This window comes from Physella acuta, unplaced genomic scaffold (assembly GCF_028476545.2).
Source record: "Physella acuta isolate Inbredline_101_S28 unplaced genomic scaffold, ASM2847654v3 ptg002703l, whole genome shotgun sequence".
Lineage (NCBI taxonomy): Eukaryota > Metazoa > Mollusca > Gastropoda > Physidae > Physella > Physella acuta.
The window spans coordinates 1-22,822 of record NW_026734136.1 but is presented as its reverse complement, the minus strand read 5'-3'; the positions used below and the strand labels follow the sequence as shown (position 1 = coordinate 22,822).

At 35.1% G+C, this 22,822-nt stretch overlaps 1 protein-coding gene across 4 annotated transcripts; it reads right to left on the bottom strand.

Moving 5' to 3' along the window:
• LOC131934000 (uncharacterized) lies at positions 1 to 22,543 on the bottom strand. 4 transcript variants are annotated; one of them, XM_059290438.1, is made up of 6 exons: positions 22,368 to 22,543; positions 10,963 to 11,128; positions 5,140 to 5,297; positions 3,970 to 4,101; positions 2,659 to 2,796; positions 1 to 778 (listed from the first exon to the last, which is right to left on the bottom strand). In XM_059290438.1, the coding sequence occupies exons 2-6, from the start codon at positions 11,109 to 11,111 to the stop codon at positions 546 to 548; spliced, it is 810 nt and encodes a 269-aa protein (XP_059146421.1). In that variant the 5' UTR covers positions 11,112 to 11,128; positions 22,368 to 22,543; the 3' UTR covers positions 1 to 545. The 4 variants fall into 4 exon arrangements, with proteins under 4 accessions (XP_059146421.1, XP_059146423.1, XP_059146420.1 ...); XM_059290440.1 differs by lacking the exon at positions 22,368 to 22,543 and adding an exon at positions 17,628 to 17,648; XM_059290437.1 differs by lacking the exon at positions 22,368 to 22,543 and adding an exon at positions 15,067 to 15,323.
• Positions 22,544 to 22,822: the final 279 nt, after the last annotated feature.

The window sequence follows — 22,822 nt, the reverse complement described above, 5'->3', positions numbered from 1 at the left end:
TCTCTCTTTTTAAAGTCTAAAACACTTTTTATTGATTTGAGATAAAAAAAAAATTGGTACAAAAGTATTTTGGAATGTTTGAGAAGCAATAAACATGGAATAAAACTTAAAAAAAACACATTTTCAGAATTTAAAAATGTCCTAAATCTCATTAAATAAGGCTGTACTAATGTGACCAAATTAAAGCTTAAGAGCTGAATTACAGGCAAACATATATCCACATAATGTTATCTTACAGTCAAGCGGATGCCATTTTATTGACATATAGACAGCTGTGAATATATTGATATATGGGTAGCTGTCAGCATATTGACATTTACGCAGCTGTCAGTAAATTAACATGTAGCTACTTTGCAGTATTTTGACATCTAGAAGATGATTGCTGTATCCCATCTTCACATTTTATTTCTCTCTTAAAATATGTCATAATAATCATTTATTTAACTCAAGAATGTTCACTCCATTCATGGTTGGTTCACAGGTAAGTTGAGAGTAATTTGGCCAATAGATCGCGTTCCTGAGCAACTGATTTAGTCGGTAAAGAATTACAGCATTGTCTTGGCTCTGATAACCCTCAGTGCACGCGATACACACAACCACACAAGACTTGAAAGAGTACAGGTAAAGACAGCCAGCCAAGCCAAGGGTACAGCATAGCCTAGCTCCACTTCCTTGGCCTCACACAGTTTACTGGGTATCTCCTCTAGTCCATAGCAATGGTATTTCTCATAAAAGTCTTTCGTGTGAAACATTGATAGTCCAAACACTCCAAACAAAGCTGACAAAAACAAAACAAAAAAGACATCAGAATAAAAATTAAGCATCTCATTAGCAATTATATTTAAACAAGGTAATTAAAAAGTCTAGTGACAATTTTAGCGCAATTTCCTTATGTTATTTAAAAATAGCTCTGTCGTAGCGTAAATCAAGAGCAGGGTTAGTAAAACCATTGGTTAAAATACATGTTTTATTTACAATAGAGTTACATTACTAAAAACCATTGCGCGCCTAGCTACTGAATGTGATGACGCAGCCATTGAACGTGATGGCGCAGCTATTGAACGTGATGACACGTGACTTTCTTCGGCAATATTGTTCTAAATTATGGCAGGAATCGATTGGTAAATGTTTCAAGTCGCTAAGTGGTCTGGTTGCCGAGATATGGGCCAAAAACTGCATTTTTTCGAGGTTTTTTGGCTTTTCCGGGAAATCCATGAAAGAAACCCAGAATTTTTATGGCCTATGTTCATCCTCGTAACTTGCTTAACATAATTGCTTTTGGAACTAGTCATCGATATTGCTTCGTTGAGGAGGAGATACGACTTAAAGCTGCGGACACACATCCATACATCCATTCATACATCCAGAAATGACGGGTTAATAAACGCAATTCTCCAGAATGGAAATTGCGATAAAAATATTTTCAAACTATCTATTTTTCAGCACATAAAACAAATTATAGCAGTCTACATTCCGTCACAAAATCTAGTTAGATTTTTAAATATTTTCTACTGCAGGAAAGAAGGTTCATTTTCAACTTCATTTTTAAATTATTTATATAAAGCCAATATCAAAATTGCAATGTAAAAGTTTCAATTTTTCAACTAGGGAAAAGGGCCCCATTGTATCTTAGGCCCCTATGCCTTGTTCATGAAAGCTTTACGCAGCTGGAGTCAAGGATGCAGAAACGTTGGGTGGATTCAAGGACCCAAGGTCGTAACATTTAACATTGACTTCTGTGTTAGTAACAGTTGCAAACATAACGCTGCAAAAACCCCATCCTAAATGTAGAGGCATGTCGAATTTATGTGGGGTTGATGAACTAAGGTAGACTGACCAATAGGGTTAGGTGAACTAAGGTAGACAGACCACTAGGGTTAGGTGAACTAAGGTAGACAGACCACTAGGGTTAGATGAGCTAAGGTAGACTAAGGTAGACAGACCACTATGGTTAGGTGAACTAAGGTAGACTAAGGTAGACAGACCACTAGGGTTAGATGAACTAAGGTAGACAGACCACAAGAGCTGGGTGAACTAAGGTAGACTAAGGTAGACAGACCACTAGGTTTAGATGAACTAAGGTAGACTAAGGTAGACAGACCACTAGGGTTAGGTGAACTAAGGTAGACTGAGGTAAACAGACCACTAGGGTTAGGCTAAATTTCCCACATAAATAAAAAAAATATCTAATTCTGTCATATTTTGAGTAATTTCCGTTGAACGGAAGTAATACTTTACGCTTTTTTGCGATTTCTTAAAAAACTTATATAAAGTAATAATATTCCGCACTATTATACACACATTGTTTGCTGTTCACGTTGTGCGCAATTTTTTTTCTACGCGATTCTTTTCTATTTTTAAAAATTAAAGTAATTAAAAATAGATAAAAAATAATATCAAAATCCCGAGTTGCCACCCCCCCCCCCCGTAGTGTTATAAAAGTAGGCCTACATGCGAGAAAGTTTAGGGGAGATCACTCCCGCTTTATTATATGTATTGATAGATTAGATTAATCATTAAATTAATTAAAAGATTACTAAATTCAAGAATAAAAGGAGAGATAACAAGGTTAAGTACTAGCGATCACTCGATCAGCAAATGAATGTTGGTCATGATTGTTTTAGCATTGTTAGTTGTGTTGTACATTAGAATACAAACCCGCCATGAGGTACAGGACTCCAGTGACCATGCAAGAAGCGACCTGTTTCTGTATGAGACCAATGATTCCAACAACAGTTGCCGAGCTTAGATCAATCAGTACAACGATGTAACAGGATGCAGCTGAATTGTGCAGTCCTATGATCAATCAATGAAACAATATAACAAGATGAACGGTGCAGACCTAAGATCAATAAGTGCAACTATTTAACACACAGGTTCCCAAACTTTATCAGTTGGCGACCCCTTTTTTTTTATCCCCCCCCCCCCCCCCCCCGACAGTGTTTAGTATTGTTTAATTTTTTTTTCTTTTTAAATAGTTAAATGTGATTGTTGAAATTGCATGTTATTAACCAACTCTAAACTTTGCGGGTGTATTTTGTAAACGCTAAGTAGAGATGAAAATCTAGTAGAACAGAGATCTGAAAACAATTGTGCTTAAACTCCATACACTAGATAGCCTCGTCACTTTTTCGGTTGAAGTATACCTACATCACGAAAATGATTTGGACACATTTTCATTTCCGAGAAATCATTCTACACATCCAGAAAATTATGTTGTTGTTCTTAGAGAATGCTGTCTATATCATGGAAAGCAACGAATAGATTTCGTAACAATGTGGTCTATTAACATTTTTTTTTCTTCTGTCAGCTCAGTGAAGTACTGATGAAGTTCGTTTTCCTCCTTCAAATTTTAATTTTCTTAATCTGTAGATTATTCAAAAAGCTGTACATTTTATTATATAAATTGTTTTTTTCCTAAAGTTTCAGGTTTTAAGCCTATTTTTCTGTACTTAAGTACTAATATAGCAGTTTGATATGCTACTGCTATCATCTATGCATGACAAGATTCAAATTTCCTTTCAACCACTTGCGAACTACAATATAGAAAAGATGAACGTCGTGATTATAGTCCATGTTTTTATCGTAGTGTTCTTTAAACAGAGTGTGACGGCGTGGTCGGATGGTAAAGCGTTCGAATCCCAGACTTGATTGAACCCATAAGGCGCTCCTGGGGACACGCACATTAGGGAAAGTAAAAGCGGTTGAGCAAAGTGTGAATCATTCATTTACCGCGGCCATGGAAACAGCTGAAAACCCCTTGGAGGTCGCACTCACAGTTTGGAAACACGCGATTTAAAAGGATGAATTGTACAGAGCTATCAGTGGAACAACGGAAATGTTGGGGTGTTTTGTGTAGTATACCAAAATTCAATCACATTAACAATGTAACACGACATTGTTCTGAGCAGGTGTCGACAGATAAAATTAAGCTCAGAATTCAAGGATTCCATTTCAACTAAAACTTACGTGCAATTTGTTTGGCGCCTGGCGTTGATGCTAACAGGTCTGAGTCTTCGTTGTAATCAGTGACAAAAGTGAAACACTTTTGGCCATCGAAGTTAGAAGAAGAAGCCTTTACATATTTGTATCTCAGTTGGTCTGAAAAAGTCATTAAAACATAGTAGCACTAAAACAATGGAGTAAAATAATTACTTTTATGTGGTAAGGACTAAATTAGCGATTTTATACGGCAAAAAATATGTACGGCTAGTTTAAATAGCATTTAATTCAATTGTTTTGGCAGGGATTGTCAGACAGTTTTTTGAATGTCATAAAATCAATTTCACCGCTTAATTAAATTCCGCTGGAAATTATATATATATATATATATATATATATATATATATATATATATATATATATATATATATATATATATATATACTAGCGTGCCCGACCCCGCGAGTTGGCCTGGTCTCAGAAGAAAGTCTGACGTAATATTTTAAGATGGTTTCATCAGTCAGTACATCAGTCCGTCAGTCCATTAGCGCTATAGGTTTGGAACCATAAAAGTAACATCAACACATGCCGGGCAATTTACTTACATCGCATTGTATTATTATAAGTATTGGAGTAGGGACTTAAATATTTTTATACTCAGCAAATTTTTTTTTTTTTGCATACGTCAACAAAAGAACGTGAAGAAAATATTAAGTACACGCACATTGCTAAAACATATTAAACGGATCAATAACAAATGATATTTCGCTTACATGCTAAGACATTGATTCATTTTACTAAAGTAAATTAAAAGTTTGAATAATTATGTCAGGGGAGGTAATTTGAAAAGAATTTCAACTCATACTAGATATTGCTATTGAAGTAAAAAAAATGTGAATACAAATTGCTCGGATTAAGCGTTATGTTTGTGTTTTCTTTGTGTTTGCAATTTTGTTTGCGTTTGTGTTTTCGTGTTGTATTAGCGTTTGTGGTTGGGTGTTAGCGTTTGTATTTGTGTTTTCGTAAGTGTTTTTTTTTTTTTTTTTTTTCGTGCTTAAGTTTTCGTTTGCGTTTCCGCAAACGATTCACCGTGGTGGAGCACGGGTATGCAGCTAGTATATATATATATATATATATATAAATATATATATATATATATATATATATATATATATATATATATATATATGCCACTACCTGTAAGACAATCGCAAGTTCTCCATAGGCCACTTTGGTAAGAGTATATATAGTTACTGTCATTGTTTTGTTTTTTATTTCTGTAGTCGTCGTATTGAAACAAGATCGGGTCTGCTGAAATCTGGACAACTTGACAAGATGGCTGGCTGTTCTGTGAACTGAAATATTAATATCACATTTATTATATTGCTTTCTAAATAAGAGTTTTAGAGTTCTTTTATTTTGCAACAAAATGCGAGAAAACTAGACTGGCATATGACTTGATAGGGGCTGGTAGTTTATTGAAACATAGGCCTAGGTAAAGTACTGCTAGTTGTAATAATACATTAGTCTAAATATAGGGCCTGCTAGTTGTATTTGTACATGAGCCTAGGCACATAAGCAAAATATTTGCAAGCATCAGTGATTGTTTTGAAAAATGGTTGCCATCTTGAAAAAAAAAACTTTTCTGGAGTTCTAAAATTTTATAAACTAACATAAATATCGGCTATTTAATCATTGATTCTTCTTTTTCTAACAATAATAAAGTCAGCTAGATAGTTTTTGTAACAGAAAACACTCATGAATTACTTTAATTTTGAATTTTAAAAATTTGCTATGGTGAAATACCTTTTAAAATAATACTAAATTGCAGAGGCGTAGCGAGAGGGCGGGGGGGGGGGGGGTGCGGACCGCACCGGGTGACACCATTTAGGGGGTGAAACCAAGCCAAAAACTAGCAAAATATATAGGGAAAAAAATTATAATCCCACTTAATTAAGTGATTAATTAGTGTTAAATTGTGTTTTAAGAGGTGCAAATCGAAAGTTTGAGGGGGGGGGGGTGCAAATCGAAAGTTTGAAAGGGGGGAGCAAATCGAAAGAATAGGGCCTATTCGCTTAAGTTACTTTAATTCTTACCTACCTCTTTTATTGACTTTTATTCTATTCTAATTCTATAGTGTCTAAATAGCTGAGATGATAGTGTAATAGTAAATGATACCATGCTGGAAGTACGGGTTCAAGACACACAAAGTCATCCTATAACATTTTTTATCAATTTGTTTTTTTATATGTGAATCTTCCGATTTTAGAATATAAAGAAAGGATCTATTTCATTCAAATTTGATTTGTATCTATAGATCTGCTTATCAAGACGTACGCTATGAATATGTACAATTTTATCGGTCAAACTAAAACACATTACTTTAAATAAACCGGGAGTGATCTCCCCTAAACTTTCTCGAATATTCTTATATAAAACAACAGGGGATGAGAACTCGGGCTATAGACATGATTTTTAATCCATTTTAAATACTTAAAGTTTTAAAAATAGAATAAAATCTCGTAGACAAAAGATTGCACACCAAGTGAACGCCAAATAAAAAAGTGCATAATAGTGCGCAATATTATTAGTACCTACTTAAAAAATTTACATTAGTTTTTGAGAAATCGGAAATAGCGCAAATTAGTACTTCTGGGCAACGGAAATTACTCAAAATTTGACAGAAGGTAGAGAATTAGATCTTATACTTACATGTGAAATTTCGTTTATCTATCTGAAATAGTACTCAAGTTATAGGCTTTTGAAAAATTCAAAGTAGAAAAAGTACCACTTCCGGTTATCGGAAATCGCTCAAAAGTTGATACGGATCTACGATTTTGATAAAATACTTATGTATGAAATTTCATCAACCTAGCTGTAACGGTACTCAAGTAATCGTGTTTACACACACACACACACACACACACAGACATACGGACAGAATTGCAAAGCCCAGTTTTTCAGACTGGATTACGCATAAAACCTCTTAATTTTGATAAATCTGGATTGATAATTTTTGCCCGATTAAAATAAGTCCTCTATACTTCGGATGTGATGAAGGACTGAGGTGTAAAATTTCAAGTGATTTTTGTGCACGATTAGAATACTTTCTCTATACTTCGTATATACGAGAAAGTAAAAAACAACATAATGACCGTTTAATAGCCGGGTTTTTAACGGAATCATTCAAGTCTCTTAATCAGTGTGTGCATTTAATATGGTGTTCTGTTGACTAATAATGTATTTAATTTGGTTTTAATTTGTGTAATAGGTATTAGTAGCCTATATTATTTTAAATGTGTCGGATTTTTAGCTATTTAGTTATTTCTTTGCATGGTCACTAATGTTCTTCAACGTGTAGTAAAGCATATTGCGTTTTGACCAATACGCTAAAATATTTTTCTCAAACATGTATAAGATTAAAATATATAGGCCTATATTTCACGTATACCGACGGTTAGTTTTATATATTCCCTATATATTCCCTAAAACCCTTTTGGGTCCAGGGTGATCCAAGTATAATATTTGAAGGTTTTTAACAAGCATATTTGTCTTGTTTAACGCCTAGTTGTATTTAAAATATAATTTATGTGCCAAAAAATGTCGGTCCTTCTTTATGAGATAGCTTGTTGTGATAAAAAAACGTCAGATTTCACAGTTCCCACATTTTTATATAGGCCTATTTCCGAAAATTGTTGTGTTAAAATTTTGATTTAAATAGAAAACACGCCTGTCTACTCTTTTGAATGTGTAGACTATTTAAAACTAGCACTGGCCTATGTACAAAAAATCATCTGTAAAGGGACCAAGACTTGTGAGTTTATTTAGTAGCATATTATAGGAAATATATTACTTTTTGGATTAACCTGAACCACAACCAACAACACAAAACACAAACACAAAAACAAACGAAACATTACAAAAAACGAAAAAAAAAAACACAAACACAAAGCAAACACAAAAAGCAAACACAAACACAAACGTAAAAGTAAACGTAAAAACAAACGCAAACACAAACCTAAACGCAAACAATAACTTAGAAAATAATGCAAACTTAAACTCGAACTTAAAAACAAACATAAACGTAGGCCCTATAGTGCTCACAGTATAGTCTGGGGTGCCAAATTGCACCTTGACGGGGCGCCGGTGGACTCGCCTGATTAAACTTAGTAAACGACTATAATACCCCATCTTATCCATAGTCTATTGCACTCACTAAAACGGACTTAAGCGGCATAGCGCTCACGGGAAGGCCGGGGCGCTAAATAGCATCCCGTAGGGGGCCGGAGGACGCCCTGGATTCAATTTAGTGAACGACTATTGTAACCCTTTTTATCTACAGCCTATCGCACTGTTCAAAATGAACGTATGCATCAAAGCGCTCACATGATACTCTCTTGGCGCCAAATCACACCCTACTCGTGCGCGGCGCCGGCGGGTGCGCCTGATTAAATTTAGTGAACGAGTATAATACCCAATATAGAAGCTTTTCACTTCATAGTTTCGATAATAATAAACCGGGAGTAATCTCCCCTAAACTTTCTCGAATATTCTTATATAACACTACGTGGGATGGCAACTCGGAATATAGACATGATTTTAATTACTTAAACTTTTAAAAAAATAGAAAAGAATCTCGTAGAAAAAAGAATTGCGCACCAAGTGAACACCAAATTAAGATGTGCATAATAGTGCGCAATATTATTAGTACTTTATAAATTTACATGCGTTTTTGAGAAATCGGAAATAGCGTAAATTACTACTTCCGTTCAACGGAAATTACTCAAAATTTGACAGAAGGTAGAGAATTAGATCTTTTACTTACATGTGAAATTTCATTTATCTATCTGAAATAGTACTCAAAGTATAGGCTTTTGAAAAATTCAAAGTAGAAAAAGTAGCACTTCCGGTTATCGGAAATTGCTCAAAAGTTGATATGGATCTACCATTTTTATAAAATACTTATATATGAAATTTCATCAACTTAGCTCTAACGGTACTCAAGTTATCGTGTTTACACACACACACAGACACACATACAGACACACAGACATACGGACAAGATTGCAAAATTATGTTTTTCCGTATCAGTGAGGTGTAAAACGTCGAGATTTGCAAAAATCTCGATTTTTTTTTTTTTTTTTTGCACGATTACAAGACTTTCTCTATACTTCGTATATACGAGAAAGAAAAAATGCATATTAGACTAAATATTTTAAATGTTAAAAAAACTAAGAAATTTGAAAATTACCATGTGATTCTATCACCGTATAAATTTTTTATTAGCATTTTCAGAAAGGTGTTCCTTTTTTCTGTTAAAACTTTTACTTTGTTTATCATCTCTGAGCATGGTTAAAAAAAATGCCGAGCTCGACAAAACACACTATAGAGATCACTAAAATAGCTCTAGGCCCGGTCGAAGAAAATGGCTGTTTTCTTCGTTAACAACGCATCACCAAGCTTTTCTAAATTGATGTTAGCAAGTGGTGACCAGAAAGATGCGCAACGGAAAATTGCGATTGTGTGTCAATTTTTTTGTTTGCGTAATTTTCTTAGTTGCGCATTTTTCTGTGTGCGCACTATGTTTGCGCACTATTGTGTTTGGTAGAAATGTTGTGTTAAGATGTTAAGTATCTGTTCTGATTGCTATCTAAATTCTGTTAGTGTGGGCGGGAAAACGTATTAATTCGGTAAGCTTTTGTGGCCTTGCTATGCTAAGAGAATCTTCCTAGATGTCGAACAAGCCTAATTACAGAAGAGAAACATGTCAACATAAGCGGTAATATGAAGAAGCAAAACATTCACCACCAACAATAAATAGAAAATATGGAAATGCAATCAATCGGATTTTCTCCATTGCTAAATATGTAGAGGTTTTTTTTGTGTGTGTGTGTGTGTGTGTGTGTGTGGTTATGTGTGTGTGTGTGGTTATGTGTTAAAGTGTGTGTACGTGTGTTTGTGTTATGAAGTACACTCAAATAAATTAAAAATCACTTCAACTGTGAGTCCCGCAACGTAGTTTACGTCATCCAGTGCAGGCGTTGCAACATCTTTTATATTGGACAAACGGGGAAAAGATTGTCTGACAGGGTTAGCCAACACCTGCGATCAATCTACAATGAAGACAGTCTTCCTGTGGCCAAACACTTCAACAATAGTGGGCATGACTTAAAAAAGGACTTTTGTGTAACCGCCGTTCGGTTTTGCCACAATTTTAAAAATCGCCTTAGCACTGAAACGCGACTAATACTTAAATTTGGTACACGGGCACCCGATGGCCTGAATGAACAGATATCTTTCACCTAACAACCCCCCCCCCCCCTCCCGCATACACCACGCCCCCAACCCCACCCCTATACGGTGTCCAAGCGTCCTTCTCACGCGTCTTTTCTTTTGGATATCGTGGCTAGCAGACAAGACGTGTTTTCACTGTCGAGCTAAGTAAAAAAATGTGTTACTGTTTGTCTTTATTTGTCTAATCTGTAATCACACTGTTGTGTGCTGACGAAGACCTTGGGTCGAAACATCCATAGTACTTGTAACTGTCTTTAACTTGTGAGGTAACTAATACTATCTGTTTTATTACTAATTACATTAACCTCACTGCAGCTACCATTTGTTTTTTTTATCTTTTCAAATAAATTTCTGAGCTTTCTGAGATACTGTTAATTATACAACGTGTAAAAGTATTTGCAACGTTTATGTAGTTATAAAAGTATAGACTGATGGTGACTGAAGTCTTATTAATAAATACTATGTTGAGAAAATATGATTTTAAATAATAATAAACATCCGTTTCTCAATTTTCTGTTACCTGTTAAAGTGAATGTATTCACCATTAGCCTAAAAACATTGAGCGATGTTTCGACATCATGAAAAAAACTAAATCTTAAGGGTTATGGCTTGGTTCGAGTAAGGTTTTATTTCAATTTCATCTAGGTTAGTTGTGAGATTCGCTATTTGTGCAGCATTGGGAGTACATCTTAACAATTAACTATAAGTGCTAAAAAATATAAATACCTGCATGATTTATTGATATTTTGCAGAGTTTCTTGATTAAAGCTGACGTATTCCCAATTGTCCACAGACACTATTATCACTACAAATATAGTGCTTAGTAGACCGATGGCAATCGATGAAATGAAGAGAATGATAAGAGGTGTAGTCATTTTTTTTACAAAATCTCCTGCAATATAAAATGATAGGTGTTTTCTTTTTTTTACATCTTCTAGAATATAAAAGCCATACATTATTTTTAGAACCTAACAGTATTGAAATTAAGTATTTTTTAAAGTGTGACTACGGATTGAAAACCCCACAGATTTTAACAATTCATCGCTAGCTCTAAATGTTCCCGACTACTTATAACTTAATTAAGAAAGTAAAGTTCCCCTTCCAAACTTGACAGTCTATTAGGCAAGTGAGTAGAGTTCACCTGTTCCTGTGACCTCGGCATATGAACGGATAGTGTGGTATACACTATGCTTAGCCGCCTTTAATTTCCCTAAAGTGAGTTAGGTACCCATCACAGCTGGGTGGACTCAGGGACTTGATCTCTACCGCTAGACCACTCCGTACTTATAACTTAGACATTAAATTTCAGTATGATTTCCTTTCTTAACAACTTTTTGGTTTTTGTTCTTACCTTTTAACTGAAAGTTTTAATATTAAAATTCTATGAGCTGATGTTTGTTTCTTATTGGTGAAAACAAATTTAAAATAATACGATTTTTCTCACGAAAAGCAAAAACAAAAAGGACATCGAAAGCCCAACACAAATAAACAGCAACTGTGTTCATTTCATGTCAAACAGTGTTCACCCCCCCCCCTTGCCCCCATAGTAGCAAAGGTTTTTGCATTCAAATAAATATAGACCAAGCTAGATACAATTATTTTATTCATATTCAACACGAGCGTTTTTTATTGGACCGCTTAAAAAATACGATATATTTTGTTAGGGTGCATCGTCCAAATGGTCCGTGACAAAATGGCCCCGTCAAAACGGCTCCGTCAAAATGACCCCAACAAATTTGCCCCCCCCCCCCCCCCCCCCCGCCAAAGCGACCCAGTGAAAATAGTCCCGTCAATAGGACCTCGACATATATTCTCCCGTAAAATGGCCTCCCGTAATGTTATCTCGCGACATATAGGCTTCTGACAAAGGGGCTCCAAAAATTTAGGCGCCCGACAAATGGACTCTGACATATTGGTCCCCGACAAATAGGTTCGCGATATATTGGCTCCTGATAAATGGGCTCACGACAAGGAAAGCGTGAGTTTCCTCTTAAATATTAGTAAAGAATTCCAATAGATATTATAGTGACCCACGCTTTTCAATATATTAATTTAAATAGTGGTGTGTTATTATATATTTAAAGAAAATAATTTATTTTCTCCTTTTACTGAATTATCACATAAAAACTTGTTATTAAAACGTTTTTAGTGTCATTTTTAAAAATTCAACAATCAACGAATATTTCTATTTTGTGTATAGACGCTAAATCTAGACATTACCGCAATACTTTATCTGGTAACATTGATCTACACGTAGTTACTGCACATTCATACCAAATAGAGCCGTAGGTCGTACCCCTAAACTTTGCCTAAAGTTTCTCACAGACATCTCTTCGGTGGAGGGGGGGGGGGGGACCGGAAGTAGTAATTTACGCTATTTCCGATTTCTCAATAAATGAATTTATAAAGTACTAATAATATTCCGCACTATTATACACATTTTATTTGGCGTTCACTAGCTGTGCATTTCTTTTTTCTACGAGATTCTATTCTATTTTAAAAGTAACTAGACTACCCGTTATCTAGTTAGATAACTGTGGGTTTCGGGGGTCATCCATAAATGACATCACGTCTGCCAGCACTTTTCATCCCAAAATAACCAGACCCCACATTCAAAAAGACGTTTTTTATATTTTAAAAACTCTATTAAACTCTACTTCACCTGCCCAGTGCCCCGCCAAGTCCCAGACATGTTTGTATTTTTAAAAAAAAAACGATTCCGGCCGAGCATGGCTCTGACCACACTATCCCTTCATATGCTGAGAACATAGAAACAGGTGAACTCTACTTCACCTGCCCTGTGCCCCGCGAGGTCCTGATAGTCAACCTTATCATTCACATATAGGCCTTAAGAAAAAGTAATTGAAAACATTGTTGTATACACAAATAATTAATTAACCATTACTAAATTCATTGTTCTAAACTTTTAATATTACTGTGGTTAATCTACCTATGAATATATCAATAAATTAATTAACGGCTTTAAATTAGTTTGTAATTAACAGTGTGTTTAACAAGGAATAATATTTACCACCCAAAATCCTATTTTACAGCTCTACACATAATGCAGATTCTCCCCAATAACAAATAAAAAAAAATGAGTTATCAAACGTCACTATTCGGTCAAAGTTTAGCCATTGTTCTAAAACTTTAAAATTAATGTGTTTAATCTACCTATGAATAAATCAATAAATTAATTAACGTCTTTAAATAAATGTGTGATTAACAGTCTGTCTGCAATCAAACATTATTCTCTACCTACATACTAGTTTACAGCCCCCCATATAGAGCAGTTTCCTTACAGTACCAAATCAGACAAACAAAAAAAAAAAAAAAATTCAAACATGTAAACAAACTTGAGTTTTAGTAGTATATAGATTAAAAAATGGATTTAAAATCATGTCTATATCGTGATGTGCATCTCCCTTAGTGTTATATAAGAATACGAGCTGACCCGCGACGTAGCATACGCCGCTATCTAGTTGTTTTATTTTCTACTTATCAACAATTCATAATTTGTGAATTCGACACTACCCCAACCCTAACCCCGCCCCCCCCCCCCCCCCTCCCCGAAGAGATGCCTGGGAGAAGCTCTGTTTGATGGCCGAGATGACAGTGCGTTAGCAACCCTGTCTAGTGGAGTGTTTTTGAAACACATACAGTGTTTTTTGTTTTATTTTTCCTACATCAAAGTGCACAGTGGGAAATAACGATGTCCACGTATAGTTTTGATTCATTATTATTATTTTGACATTAGCTTTAATTAATAGTTTATTCGTTTGTTATTTCTTATAAAGTCAGAGCTCAGAAATTATCATAGGAAAAATAAACATAGTTTTGTAAAAGACCAAAAAATGTAAGCTGAGGTGTGACTTCTTTTTAGATGTTTATAATGCAGTTGAGTTTCGGACCTCGCGGGAGACGGGGCAGGTGAAGTGGCGTTCATCTGTTTCTGTGATCTCAGCGTATAGTGTGGTCAGTACCATGCTCAGCCGAATTGGTTTTTTTTTATAGACAACAAATTGTTGACTGAGTTGGGGCGTGTTTTAAGATGTGAGTGTCTCGCCTTTTGTGACGATGTGTGACGATATAAATAAATATAAATAAATATAAATAAATATAAATAAATAAATAAATAAATAAATAAATAAATAAATATATATATATATATATATATATACATATATTTATTTATTTAATTATATATGTGTGAAGACCTATATAAATGGAATGTCTTTATATACATAAACATATGCTTAATTACTGTATTTGTATCTATAGACGTACTATTACATAAAAATAAAGTTTGTAATATAGTCCTACTACAAACTACGATCCTTATAATCCATACCTTGCGTATTGATTTTAGTTATGTGTATGTTTCACCAAAGTAAAGCGAAAATTTTACATTTATCTTTGTGCGGAGTTACGTTTTCCATGGCTATGCTTCTAATTAGGCTTGTGTGTATTTTGAATACTTTCCTCACACAGTTCCGGCTGTTTCATCGATTTTTTTTACTGGATATTGATTGTCGACAAGCAGATTTAGTACACGACTACGTGCGCAGCGTGTACAGGTTCTCTATTGGTTTGGAAATTTTAACCTTTGGAAAGCTGATCTCATTCTTACACATTCAAATACATAAACACTAGCATTATCATTCACTTACATATAATAAACATACATATAGTTTTTCATAATATGTTTCTTCACGCTTAGCAGCAAAAAATCTCATTACTAACGAAGTTTATGGTGTGAAGATTAGAGGTGGGTGTGTGTGGGGGGGGGGGGGGTGGAGATGAAAGCAAGCACATAAATGACTGACTTACCATCTGCCTAGTAAATCCTTTTTCGGAAAAATGAAGTTATAGAAACCCAGAAGAGTTAACCGACAAATTATGTCTGCACTGAGACAAGTGAGGGTCACTATCGAGCACACCAAGCCGAAACCCCTCTAGTTTAACTTATTAAGATTTTCACTCTTTCTGCATTAAAGCCACGCAAACTAGTAAAGGAAAACTCTCCATCTCCTTCTTTATCCATCTTTCACTCTCCATAGTGGACTAAAGCAGGGGTCTCCAAACTACGACCCGCGGGCCGGATGCGGCTTGCGAGGTCCTCGCATCCGGCTTGCGGAGATTTTTTTGTCCACGGAAAATAAATGTTTGTTAGAGGTGGCTGTTGAACTTTGCCCAGAAAATTTAAAACAATTTGAAAATGTATCTTTGGGTGCAACTACCGTTTTTTCAATTGCAATGGATGAGTCGCTGGACAGCGGTTCCACCTCTCAACTGCTTGTGTTATTAGAGGTGTGGATGAAGACATGAACATAACACAAGAGCTGGTTTGTATGACACTGTTACCGGAGATGATATATTCAATGAGTTGAAAAAAAAACATTTGCTGCTTATAACTTGGACTGGACTAACCTCAGTTGCCTGACTGTTGGTGGAGGAAAAAACATGAAGGGCAAAAGGAAAGGCTTGGTTGGACAAGCGAAGCAGATGTGTAATGAGAAAAACATTCTACAACCAATGTTCCTGCACTGTATTATTTATTCACCAGCAAGCTTCGTGTGCTTAATATGTGGACATAGCAGTGTAGTGAATCCTGTGATGAAGATGGTGAATTTTATATTCACATGGGCTCTACTATATATAGTTCAGAGAGATCTTGAAAGATACAAACACAACATCGCATGATTTACCAGAATGATGGTCAGTGTTTCTTCCAGACTTTTTTCTCCGGGGGGGCACTTAAAATTTTCGGGGGGGCGGTAGACTTTCTTCTTCGGGGGGGGGGGGGGGGGGGGCGGCGGACACTGTTAAAACTATATATTTTCTATATAAATTATATAAATTTCATTTCGTTCGGGGGGGGGGGGGCGGTAAAAAATTTTCGGGGGGGGGGGCTTAGCCCCCCCCCCCCCCCGAAGAGATGCCTGGAAGAAACTCTGATGATGGTTAAGAAAGTTAGAAAGTTCTGAGCAGAGTATTTAAGTTAAGAAAGGAAATAGGTGACTTCCTGGAAAATAAAGGCAAGCCACAGCCGTTAATGTCTATTGAAAAGTATAGAAATCGGCCTCTGCTGCAAACATAACACGTCATTTAAATTTTCTGAACCTAAAACTACAAGAGAGGGAAATCTAGTTTCCGATCTATACACCCACCTAAAGGCCTTCTGATCCAAACTTGTCATGTTTTCGGAACAAGTACAGGCCAACAACTTGACGCACTTTCAGCAGTGCAAGGTCTTCATAGCTGAAGCAAAAGCTGTCAACCTGGTCATTTGCATGCAAGATCATCAAAGACCCCCAGCTGCAGTTTCAGTAGTAGTTTTCTGACTTGGATTCAAAGGCAGAAGAAGTGAGACTGTTTCAAAACCCATTTGAAGCAAATGTGGCTAGTTGCCCATATGAACTGCAGCTGAAGGTCATTGAATTGTAAGCAAATGACATCCTTAGAGACTAGTTAAAAGAAGGACTGGTGGTTTTTTTTATACGTTTTGTTTTTTGCATCAAAGTACCTTTCAAATTTTGCAACAAAATACCTGTGGGAGCAAATATTTTCAAGAATGAAATACGTGAAGAACAATTATGAGGACAATCTTGGACCTGGAGTGTGTTGTCTGCACCCGATAGTGTTTCTTTCCGACTTTTTTCTCCGGGGGGGAGGGGGTTGACGATGACACTTGAAATCTGTATTTATTTCTATATAAATTATATTTCGTGGGGGAGGTAGTAGACATTCTTCGGGAGGGGGGGGGGGGGGTCAGTCTCTACCATCCCGAAGAGATGCCTGGAAAAAACTCTGGCCCCCGAACTGATTTTTGATAGTTAATGCGGCCTTCGGGCTAAAAAGTTTGGAGAGCCCGGGTCTAAAGGAATGCTCTTAAGCCAGAATGATATATAATCGAGCATTTCTCGGGCTCTTGTTGACACCAGGTAGGACGAAATTACTCGCAGTGACGTATGTTATTGGGTGGGGGTGGGGGTAGGAGGAATTGTAACCACTCACACATGCACACCAATGCGTTATTACTACTTTATTAGGATCTTGTTCAGATAAGCTCCGCCAAAAATTAACCCCCCCCCCCCCCAAACCCGACGCCAAAAATAAATTATTTAAAAAAACAGTATACGAAACTTACACACTAAGCTTTTAGTGAAAAGAGTGAAATTGGAACGTCACTAAAAACTTACATGAAAAGATCTGTATTTATCCTTCACCTTAAAGCTAACTCTAACCCTAACCCTGGCTCCAACCCAAACCCAACACTAACCCTAACCCTGAATGCGGATACAAAGTTGATTTTATATGTGCGATTAAATATCCAAATGTCTATTCACGGAAATACGTCACTTTTTATTACAAGCTTTTATTTTACTCACTTCCTCTGTCTGTCGTCCGTCATTCATCCGTCTAGGTAGAAAAGCCTGAGCGAGATTGTGGGCACTTCTAACTGACATATACGGTTAGTAGTTGGTACGTGGGTCAAGACATGACGACAATGCAACATGACATTAAATTTGACTTAATTGGTTGCCTGATTACTTTTTTATGAATGGACACAAGCGAGAAAAGTCTCAAAGGTATTTGAGAGGTGTATAAATTAATTTAAAATTCTTGCACGGCGTAGTTACAATTAATATGGTTATAAAATCCTGTCTGTCTGGTTTTTTTTCGGACTTTACTAAAGATTGGACGTATTTGATGTTTTTAATATTTTCGGTAACTAAATAAAAATTTAAAAAAAAGCAAAAACAATTTGGTTTTCACGTGTAATGGCGACATAAACAATGGCATCCTGCTATTGGATAGGCCGACAAAAATTTTACTGTACACATTGTAAGCTAAAAATAGAAAACTAGGTCATGGGGTTTTTAATTTGCCTTGTTATTTAAAAACTTGATCTGCAAAGTTTTGTAAACAAATAGTTATCGATCACTAAGTTACGGTACAGCCAATCAATATTTGTCTTACGAAAGTGAAACATCCGGTTATAACTTAGGCTTGATGAAAATAAATAGAAATGTAGCCTTAAACTCAACAAATTATTTTCTAGTTCTCTGGATTTGCAACTTGTATAGCATTGATTCCAAAAATATAAAATTTCTAAATTAATTTTAGGCTTAAGTTTTTATTTTTTATTTTTTTTTACGGTCTAAATCTAAAAAGCACTTTTTATTCCATGACAACAACACTATGGAAGGAATCTCGTCAACTCGCTTGTCTCCATTAGTTAAAGTTTTGTCCAAATTAGTAGGCTGTCTTATCAAAATATTCCGCGCTATTAGACATGCGTCATCACGTTTAATAGGGCGTCATCGCGTTCAATAGGAGCGCAATGGTTTTTAGTCATGTAACTCTATTGTGAATAAAACATGTAAAGTACAAAAAAAAATATTTCATAAAAAACATTTTAATAACAAGCTTTTATATAATCTATACACTACTAAAACTCAAGTTTGTTTACATGTTCGAATTTTTTTGTTTGTTTGTCCGTTTGGTTACAGAAGAGAACCTGCACTATGTGTAGAGCTGTACAATACGTAATGGACATCAGTGAGTTGACGAAAATCCTTCCGTAATGTTGTTGGCATGGAATAAAATGTGCTTTTTAGCGCAATTTCCATTCTGGAGAATTGCGTTTATTAACCCGTCATTTCTGGATGTATGAATGTATGAATGAATGGATGGATGGATGGATGTGTGTCCGCAGCTTTAAGTCGTATCTCCTCCTCAACGAAGCAATATCGAGGACTAGTTCCAAAAGCAATTATGTTAAGCAAGTTACGAGGATGAACATAGGCCATAAAAATTCCGGGTTTCTTTCATGGATTTCTCGGAAAAGCCAAAAAACCTCGAAAAAAGCAGTTTTTTGCCCATATCTCGGCAACCAGACCACTTAGCGACTTGAAACATGTACCAATCGATTCCTGCCATAATTTAGAACAATATTGCCGAAGAAAGTTTTCAAAAATATCCTTTCGTTCGGTCACAAAAAATTTTTTTGAATTAATTAAAATTTTGGACCGAATTAGTAGGCATATTTATCCAACCACACCACACGCGTCATCACGTTCAATAGCTGTGCCATCACGTTCAATGGCTGCGTCATCACGTTCAGTAGGCGCGCAATGGTTTTTAGTCATGTAACTCTATTGTAAATAAAACATGTAAAATACTGAATTTTTTAAAATAAAAAACGTTTTAATAACTAACCAATGGTTTTACTAACCCTGCTCTTGATTTACGCTACGACAGAGCTATTTTTAGATAACATAAGGAAATTGCGCTTAAATGTCACTAGACTTTTTAATTAACTTGTTTTAGAGTTAGGACCGTAAAAATAATAAAAGATAAAATTTTATTAAAAACTTAAGCCTAAACTTAATTCAGAAATTTAATATTTTTAGAATCAATGCTATACAAGTTGCAGATCCAGAGAACTTGAAAAATAATTTCTTGAGTTTAAGGCTACATTTCTATTTATTTTCATCAAGCCTAAGTTATAACCCGATATTTCACTTTCGTAAGACAAACATTGATTGGCTGTACAGGAACTCCGTGATCGATTTCTGACAGCCCCACTTTATAGTGTTTTTGTTTACAAAACTTTGCAGATCAAGTTTTTAAATAACAATGCAAATTTAAACCCCATGACCTAGTTTTCCTTTTTTAAGCTTACAATGTGTACAATAAAATTTATGGCGGCCTATCGAATAGCAGGATGCCATTGTTTATGTCGCCATTACACGTGAAACCAAACTGTTTTTGCTTTTTTTTTAAATTTTTATTTAGTTACCGAAAATATTAAAAACATCAAATACATCCAATCTTTAGTAAAGTCCGAAAAAAAAAACAGACAGGCAGGATTTTATAACCATAATACACTACCCGTCATCCCTTGGATAACTGTGGGTTTCGGGGGTCATCCATAAAAAAAAACATCACGTCTGTCACTTATCGTCACAAAAAACCAGAGCCCACAGTCAAAAAGATGTTTTTTAGCTTTTAAAAACACCGATTTCGGACTATCCCTTCATATACTGACGTCACAGGTAACCTACTCAACTCTACTTCACCTGCCCAGTGTCTCGCCAAGTCTCAGACAACATGTTTATATCGTTTAAAAAAACGATTCCAGCCGAGCATGTCTATGACCACACTATCCCTTCATATGCTTAGGACAAAGAAACAGATGAACTCTACTTCACCTGCCCTGTATCCCGCCAAGTTCGGATTGGCAACTTTATCATTCACATCTAAAAAATTAAAATAAACCGGGAGTGATCTCCCCTAAACTTTCTCGAATATTCTAATATAAAATTACGATAGATGGCAACTCAGGACATAGACAATATTTGTTATCCATTTTTAATTACTTAAACTTTTTATAATAGAATAGAATCTCGTAAAAAAAAGAATGGCACACCAAGTGAAAAGTTTCCCTTTCAAACCTGACGGTCTATGGGGCAAGTGAAGTAGAGTTCACTTGTTTCTGTGACCTCGGCATATGAATAGATAGTGTGGTCAGCACTATGCCCAGCCGCCTTTACTTTCCATAACAGGAGTTATGTACCCATCAGAGTTAGGTGGGCTCAGGGACGGTCAACTGACTTGAACCCGGATTCAAACTCGAGACTAACGGGTTAGCAGTCCAGCTAGACCACTCCGTCCCACACCAAGTGAACGCCTAATAAAAGATGCATAAAAGTGCGGGATATTATTAGTACTTTATAAATTTACATGCGTTTTTTGAGAAATCGAAAATAGCGTAAATAAATGCTTCCGGTCAACGGAAATTACTCAAAATCTGATAGAAGGTAGAGAATTTGATCGTTTTACTTACGTGTGAAATTTCATGCATCTATCTAAAATAGTACGCAGCTTATAGGCTTTGAAAAAATTCAAAGTAGGAAAAAGTACCACTTCCGGTTATCGGAAATCGCTCAAAAGTGATAAAATACTTATATATGAAATTTCATCAACCAAACTGTAACGGTACTCAAGTTATCGTGTTTACACACAGACAGACACAGACATACGGACAGAATTGCAAAGTCCAGTTTTTCCGACTCTACATCGCATAAAACGCCAAAATGTTTATATACTTGTATTTATAATTTTTGCCTGATTAAAATAAGTCCTCTATACTCCGGATGTGTTGAAGGACTTGAGGTGTAAAAACGGTGAAAACTATCAAAATTTCATGCAATTTTTGTGCACGATTACAAGACCTTTCTCTATACTTCGTATAGGCCTATACGAGAAAGTAAAAAGTGAAAAAAAAATTATTTAACATTGACGTATTGGACTAGAACCCATGCCACCCGCATGAAAGCCGATTACACTAACAACTTAGCTTTTCAACTAATATTAATATAAAATATAATAAAATAATATAATAATAAGTATTTAAACAACCGACGCTTTTAATTATAGTGATATAAATGGTAATGTATTAATATATTTAAAGAAAGTAATTTTTTTGATGTATAAAGTAACCGCAGATTTATTATATTTTTAAAAATTATTTTATATTTAATAAAAATTGTATTATTTTCTTCTTTTTAGTGCATTATAAAAGATTGTACTTATAAATTGTTTTTATGTAGGCCCTATTATTATTTTATAGTATAGTTTAATACTTTGAGTCTCCTTAAGCAACTTGATTTACGCGCATAGATCTAGATCTAAAGTCTAGTAGTAGTAACTTTCAAATTAAAATTTATCTTAAATTAGCCAATTACATAGCTAAACAAACAAAGATTTATATAAAATAACGAAGGTCTGAAATTATCTAGATCTAGATAGAATTATTTAGATCTAGATTCTACGACTTGTTTGCTTAAGGTCTTAAGTCTAGTTTTGCGTAACTCTTGCTAGATCTAGATCTAGATCTAATCATTAGACCTATTCTAGCTAGATAGATCTAGATAGATAAATCAAAAAGATTATATCAAGTATTTAAGGACTAAAAATGTATTATGAATATAAAATGGATTGTATTTTATCTAATTAATCTTTGGTTTGTATCTAATTAATCTATTGGTTTGAACTAGATTCTAGATCTATAAATAACTTTCTTGGCCACCTGATATTTAGATCTATAAATAAATAGATACCTTTCTGAGACAGATTGTAGAGCTACAGAAATTTATTTGTAAAACTAATTGAAAAAGACAGTTGAAAATTTATATAAGTGTTGAAGCAGCAAAACGGACGTATTGTTAAAGTTATGGCCGCCAGAAAATTAGCTTTAGAACGCGTTAAACTTTTGAATGGGCCACAAAGTCTATGACGGAAAAGCCGCCATTTTTATTGTACTAAAAGTAAACAAATCATGTGACCGGTCACTATTCAGTTATAAGGTAAAGCCATTGATTGAAAATTTTAAAATTAATGTGGTTAATCTACCTATGAATAAATCAATAAATTAATTAACGTCTTAAATAAATTTGTGATTAACAGTCTGTCTGAAAAAAAAAATGTTCTACCTAATTACTATTTTACAGCTCGACACATAGCGCAGATTCTCTACAGTAGTCAATCGGATAAAAAAAATATTCAAACATGTAAA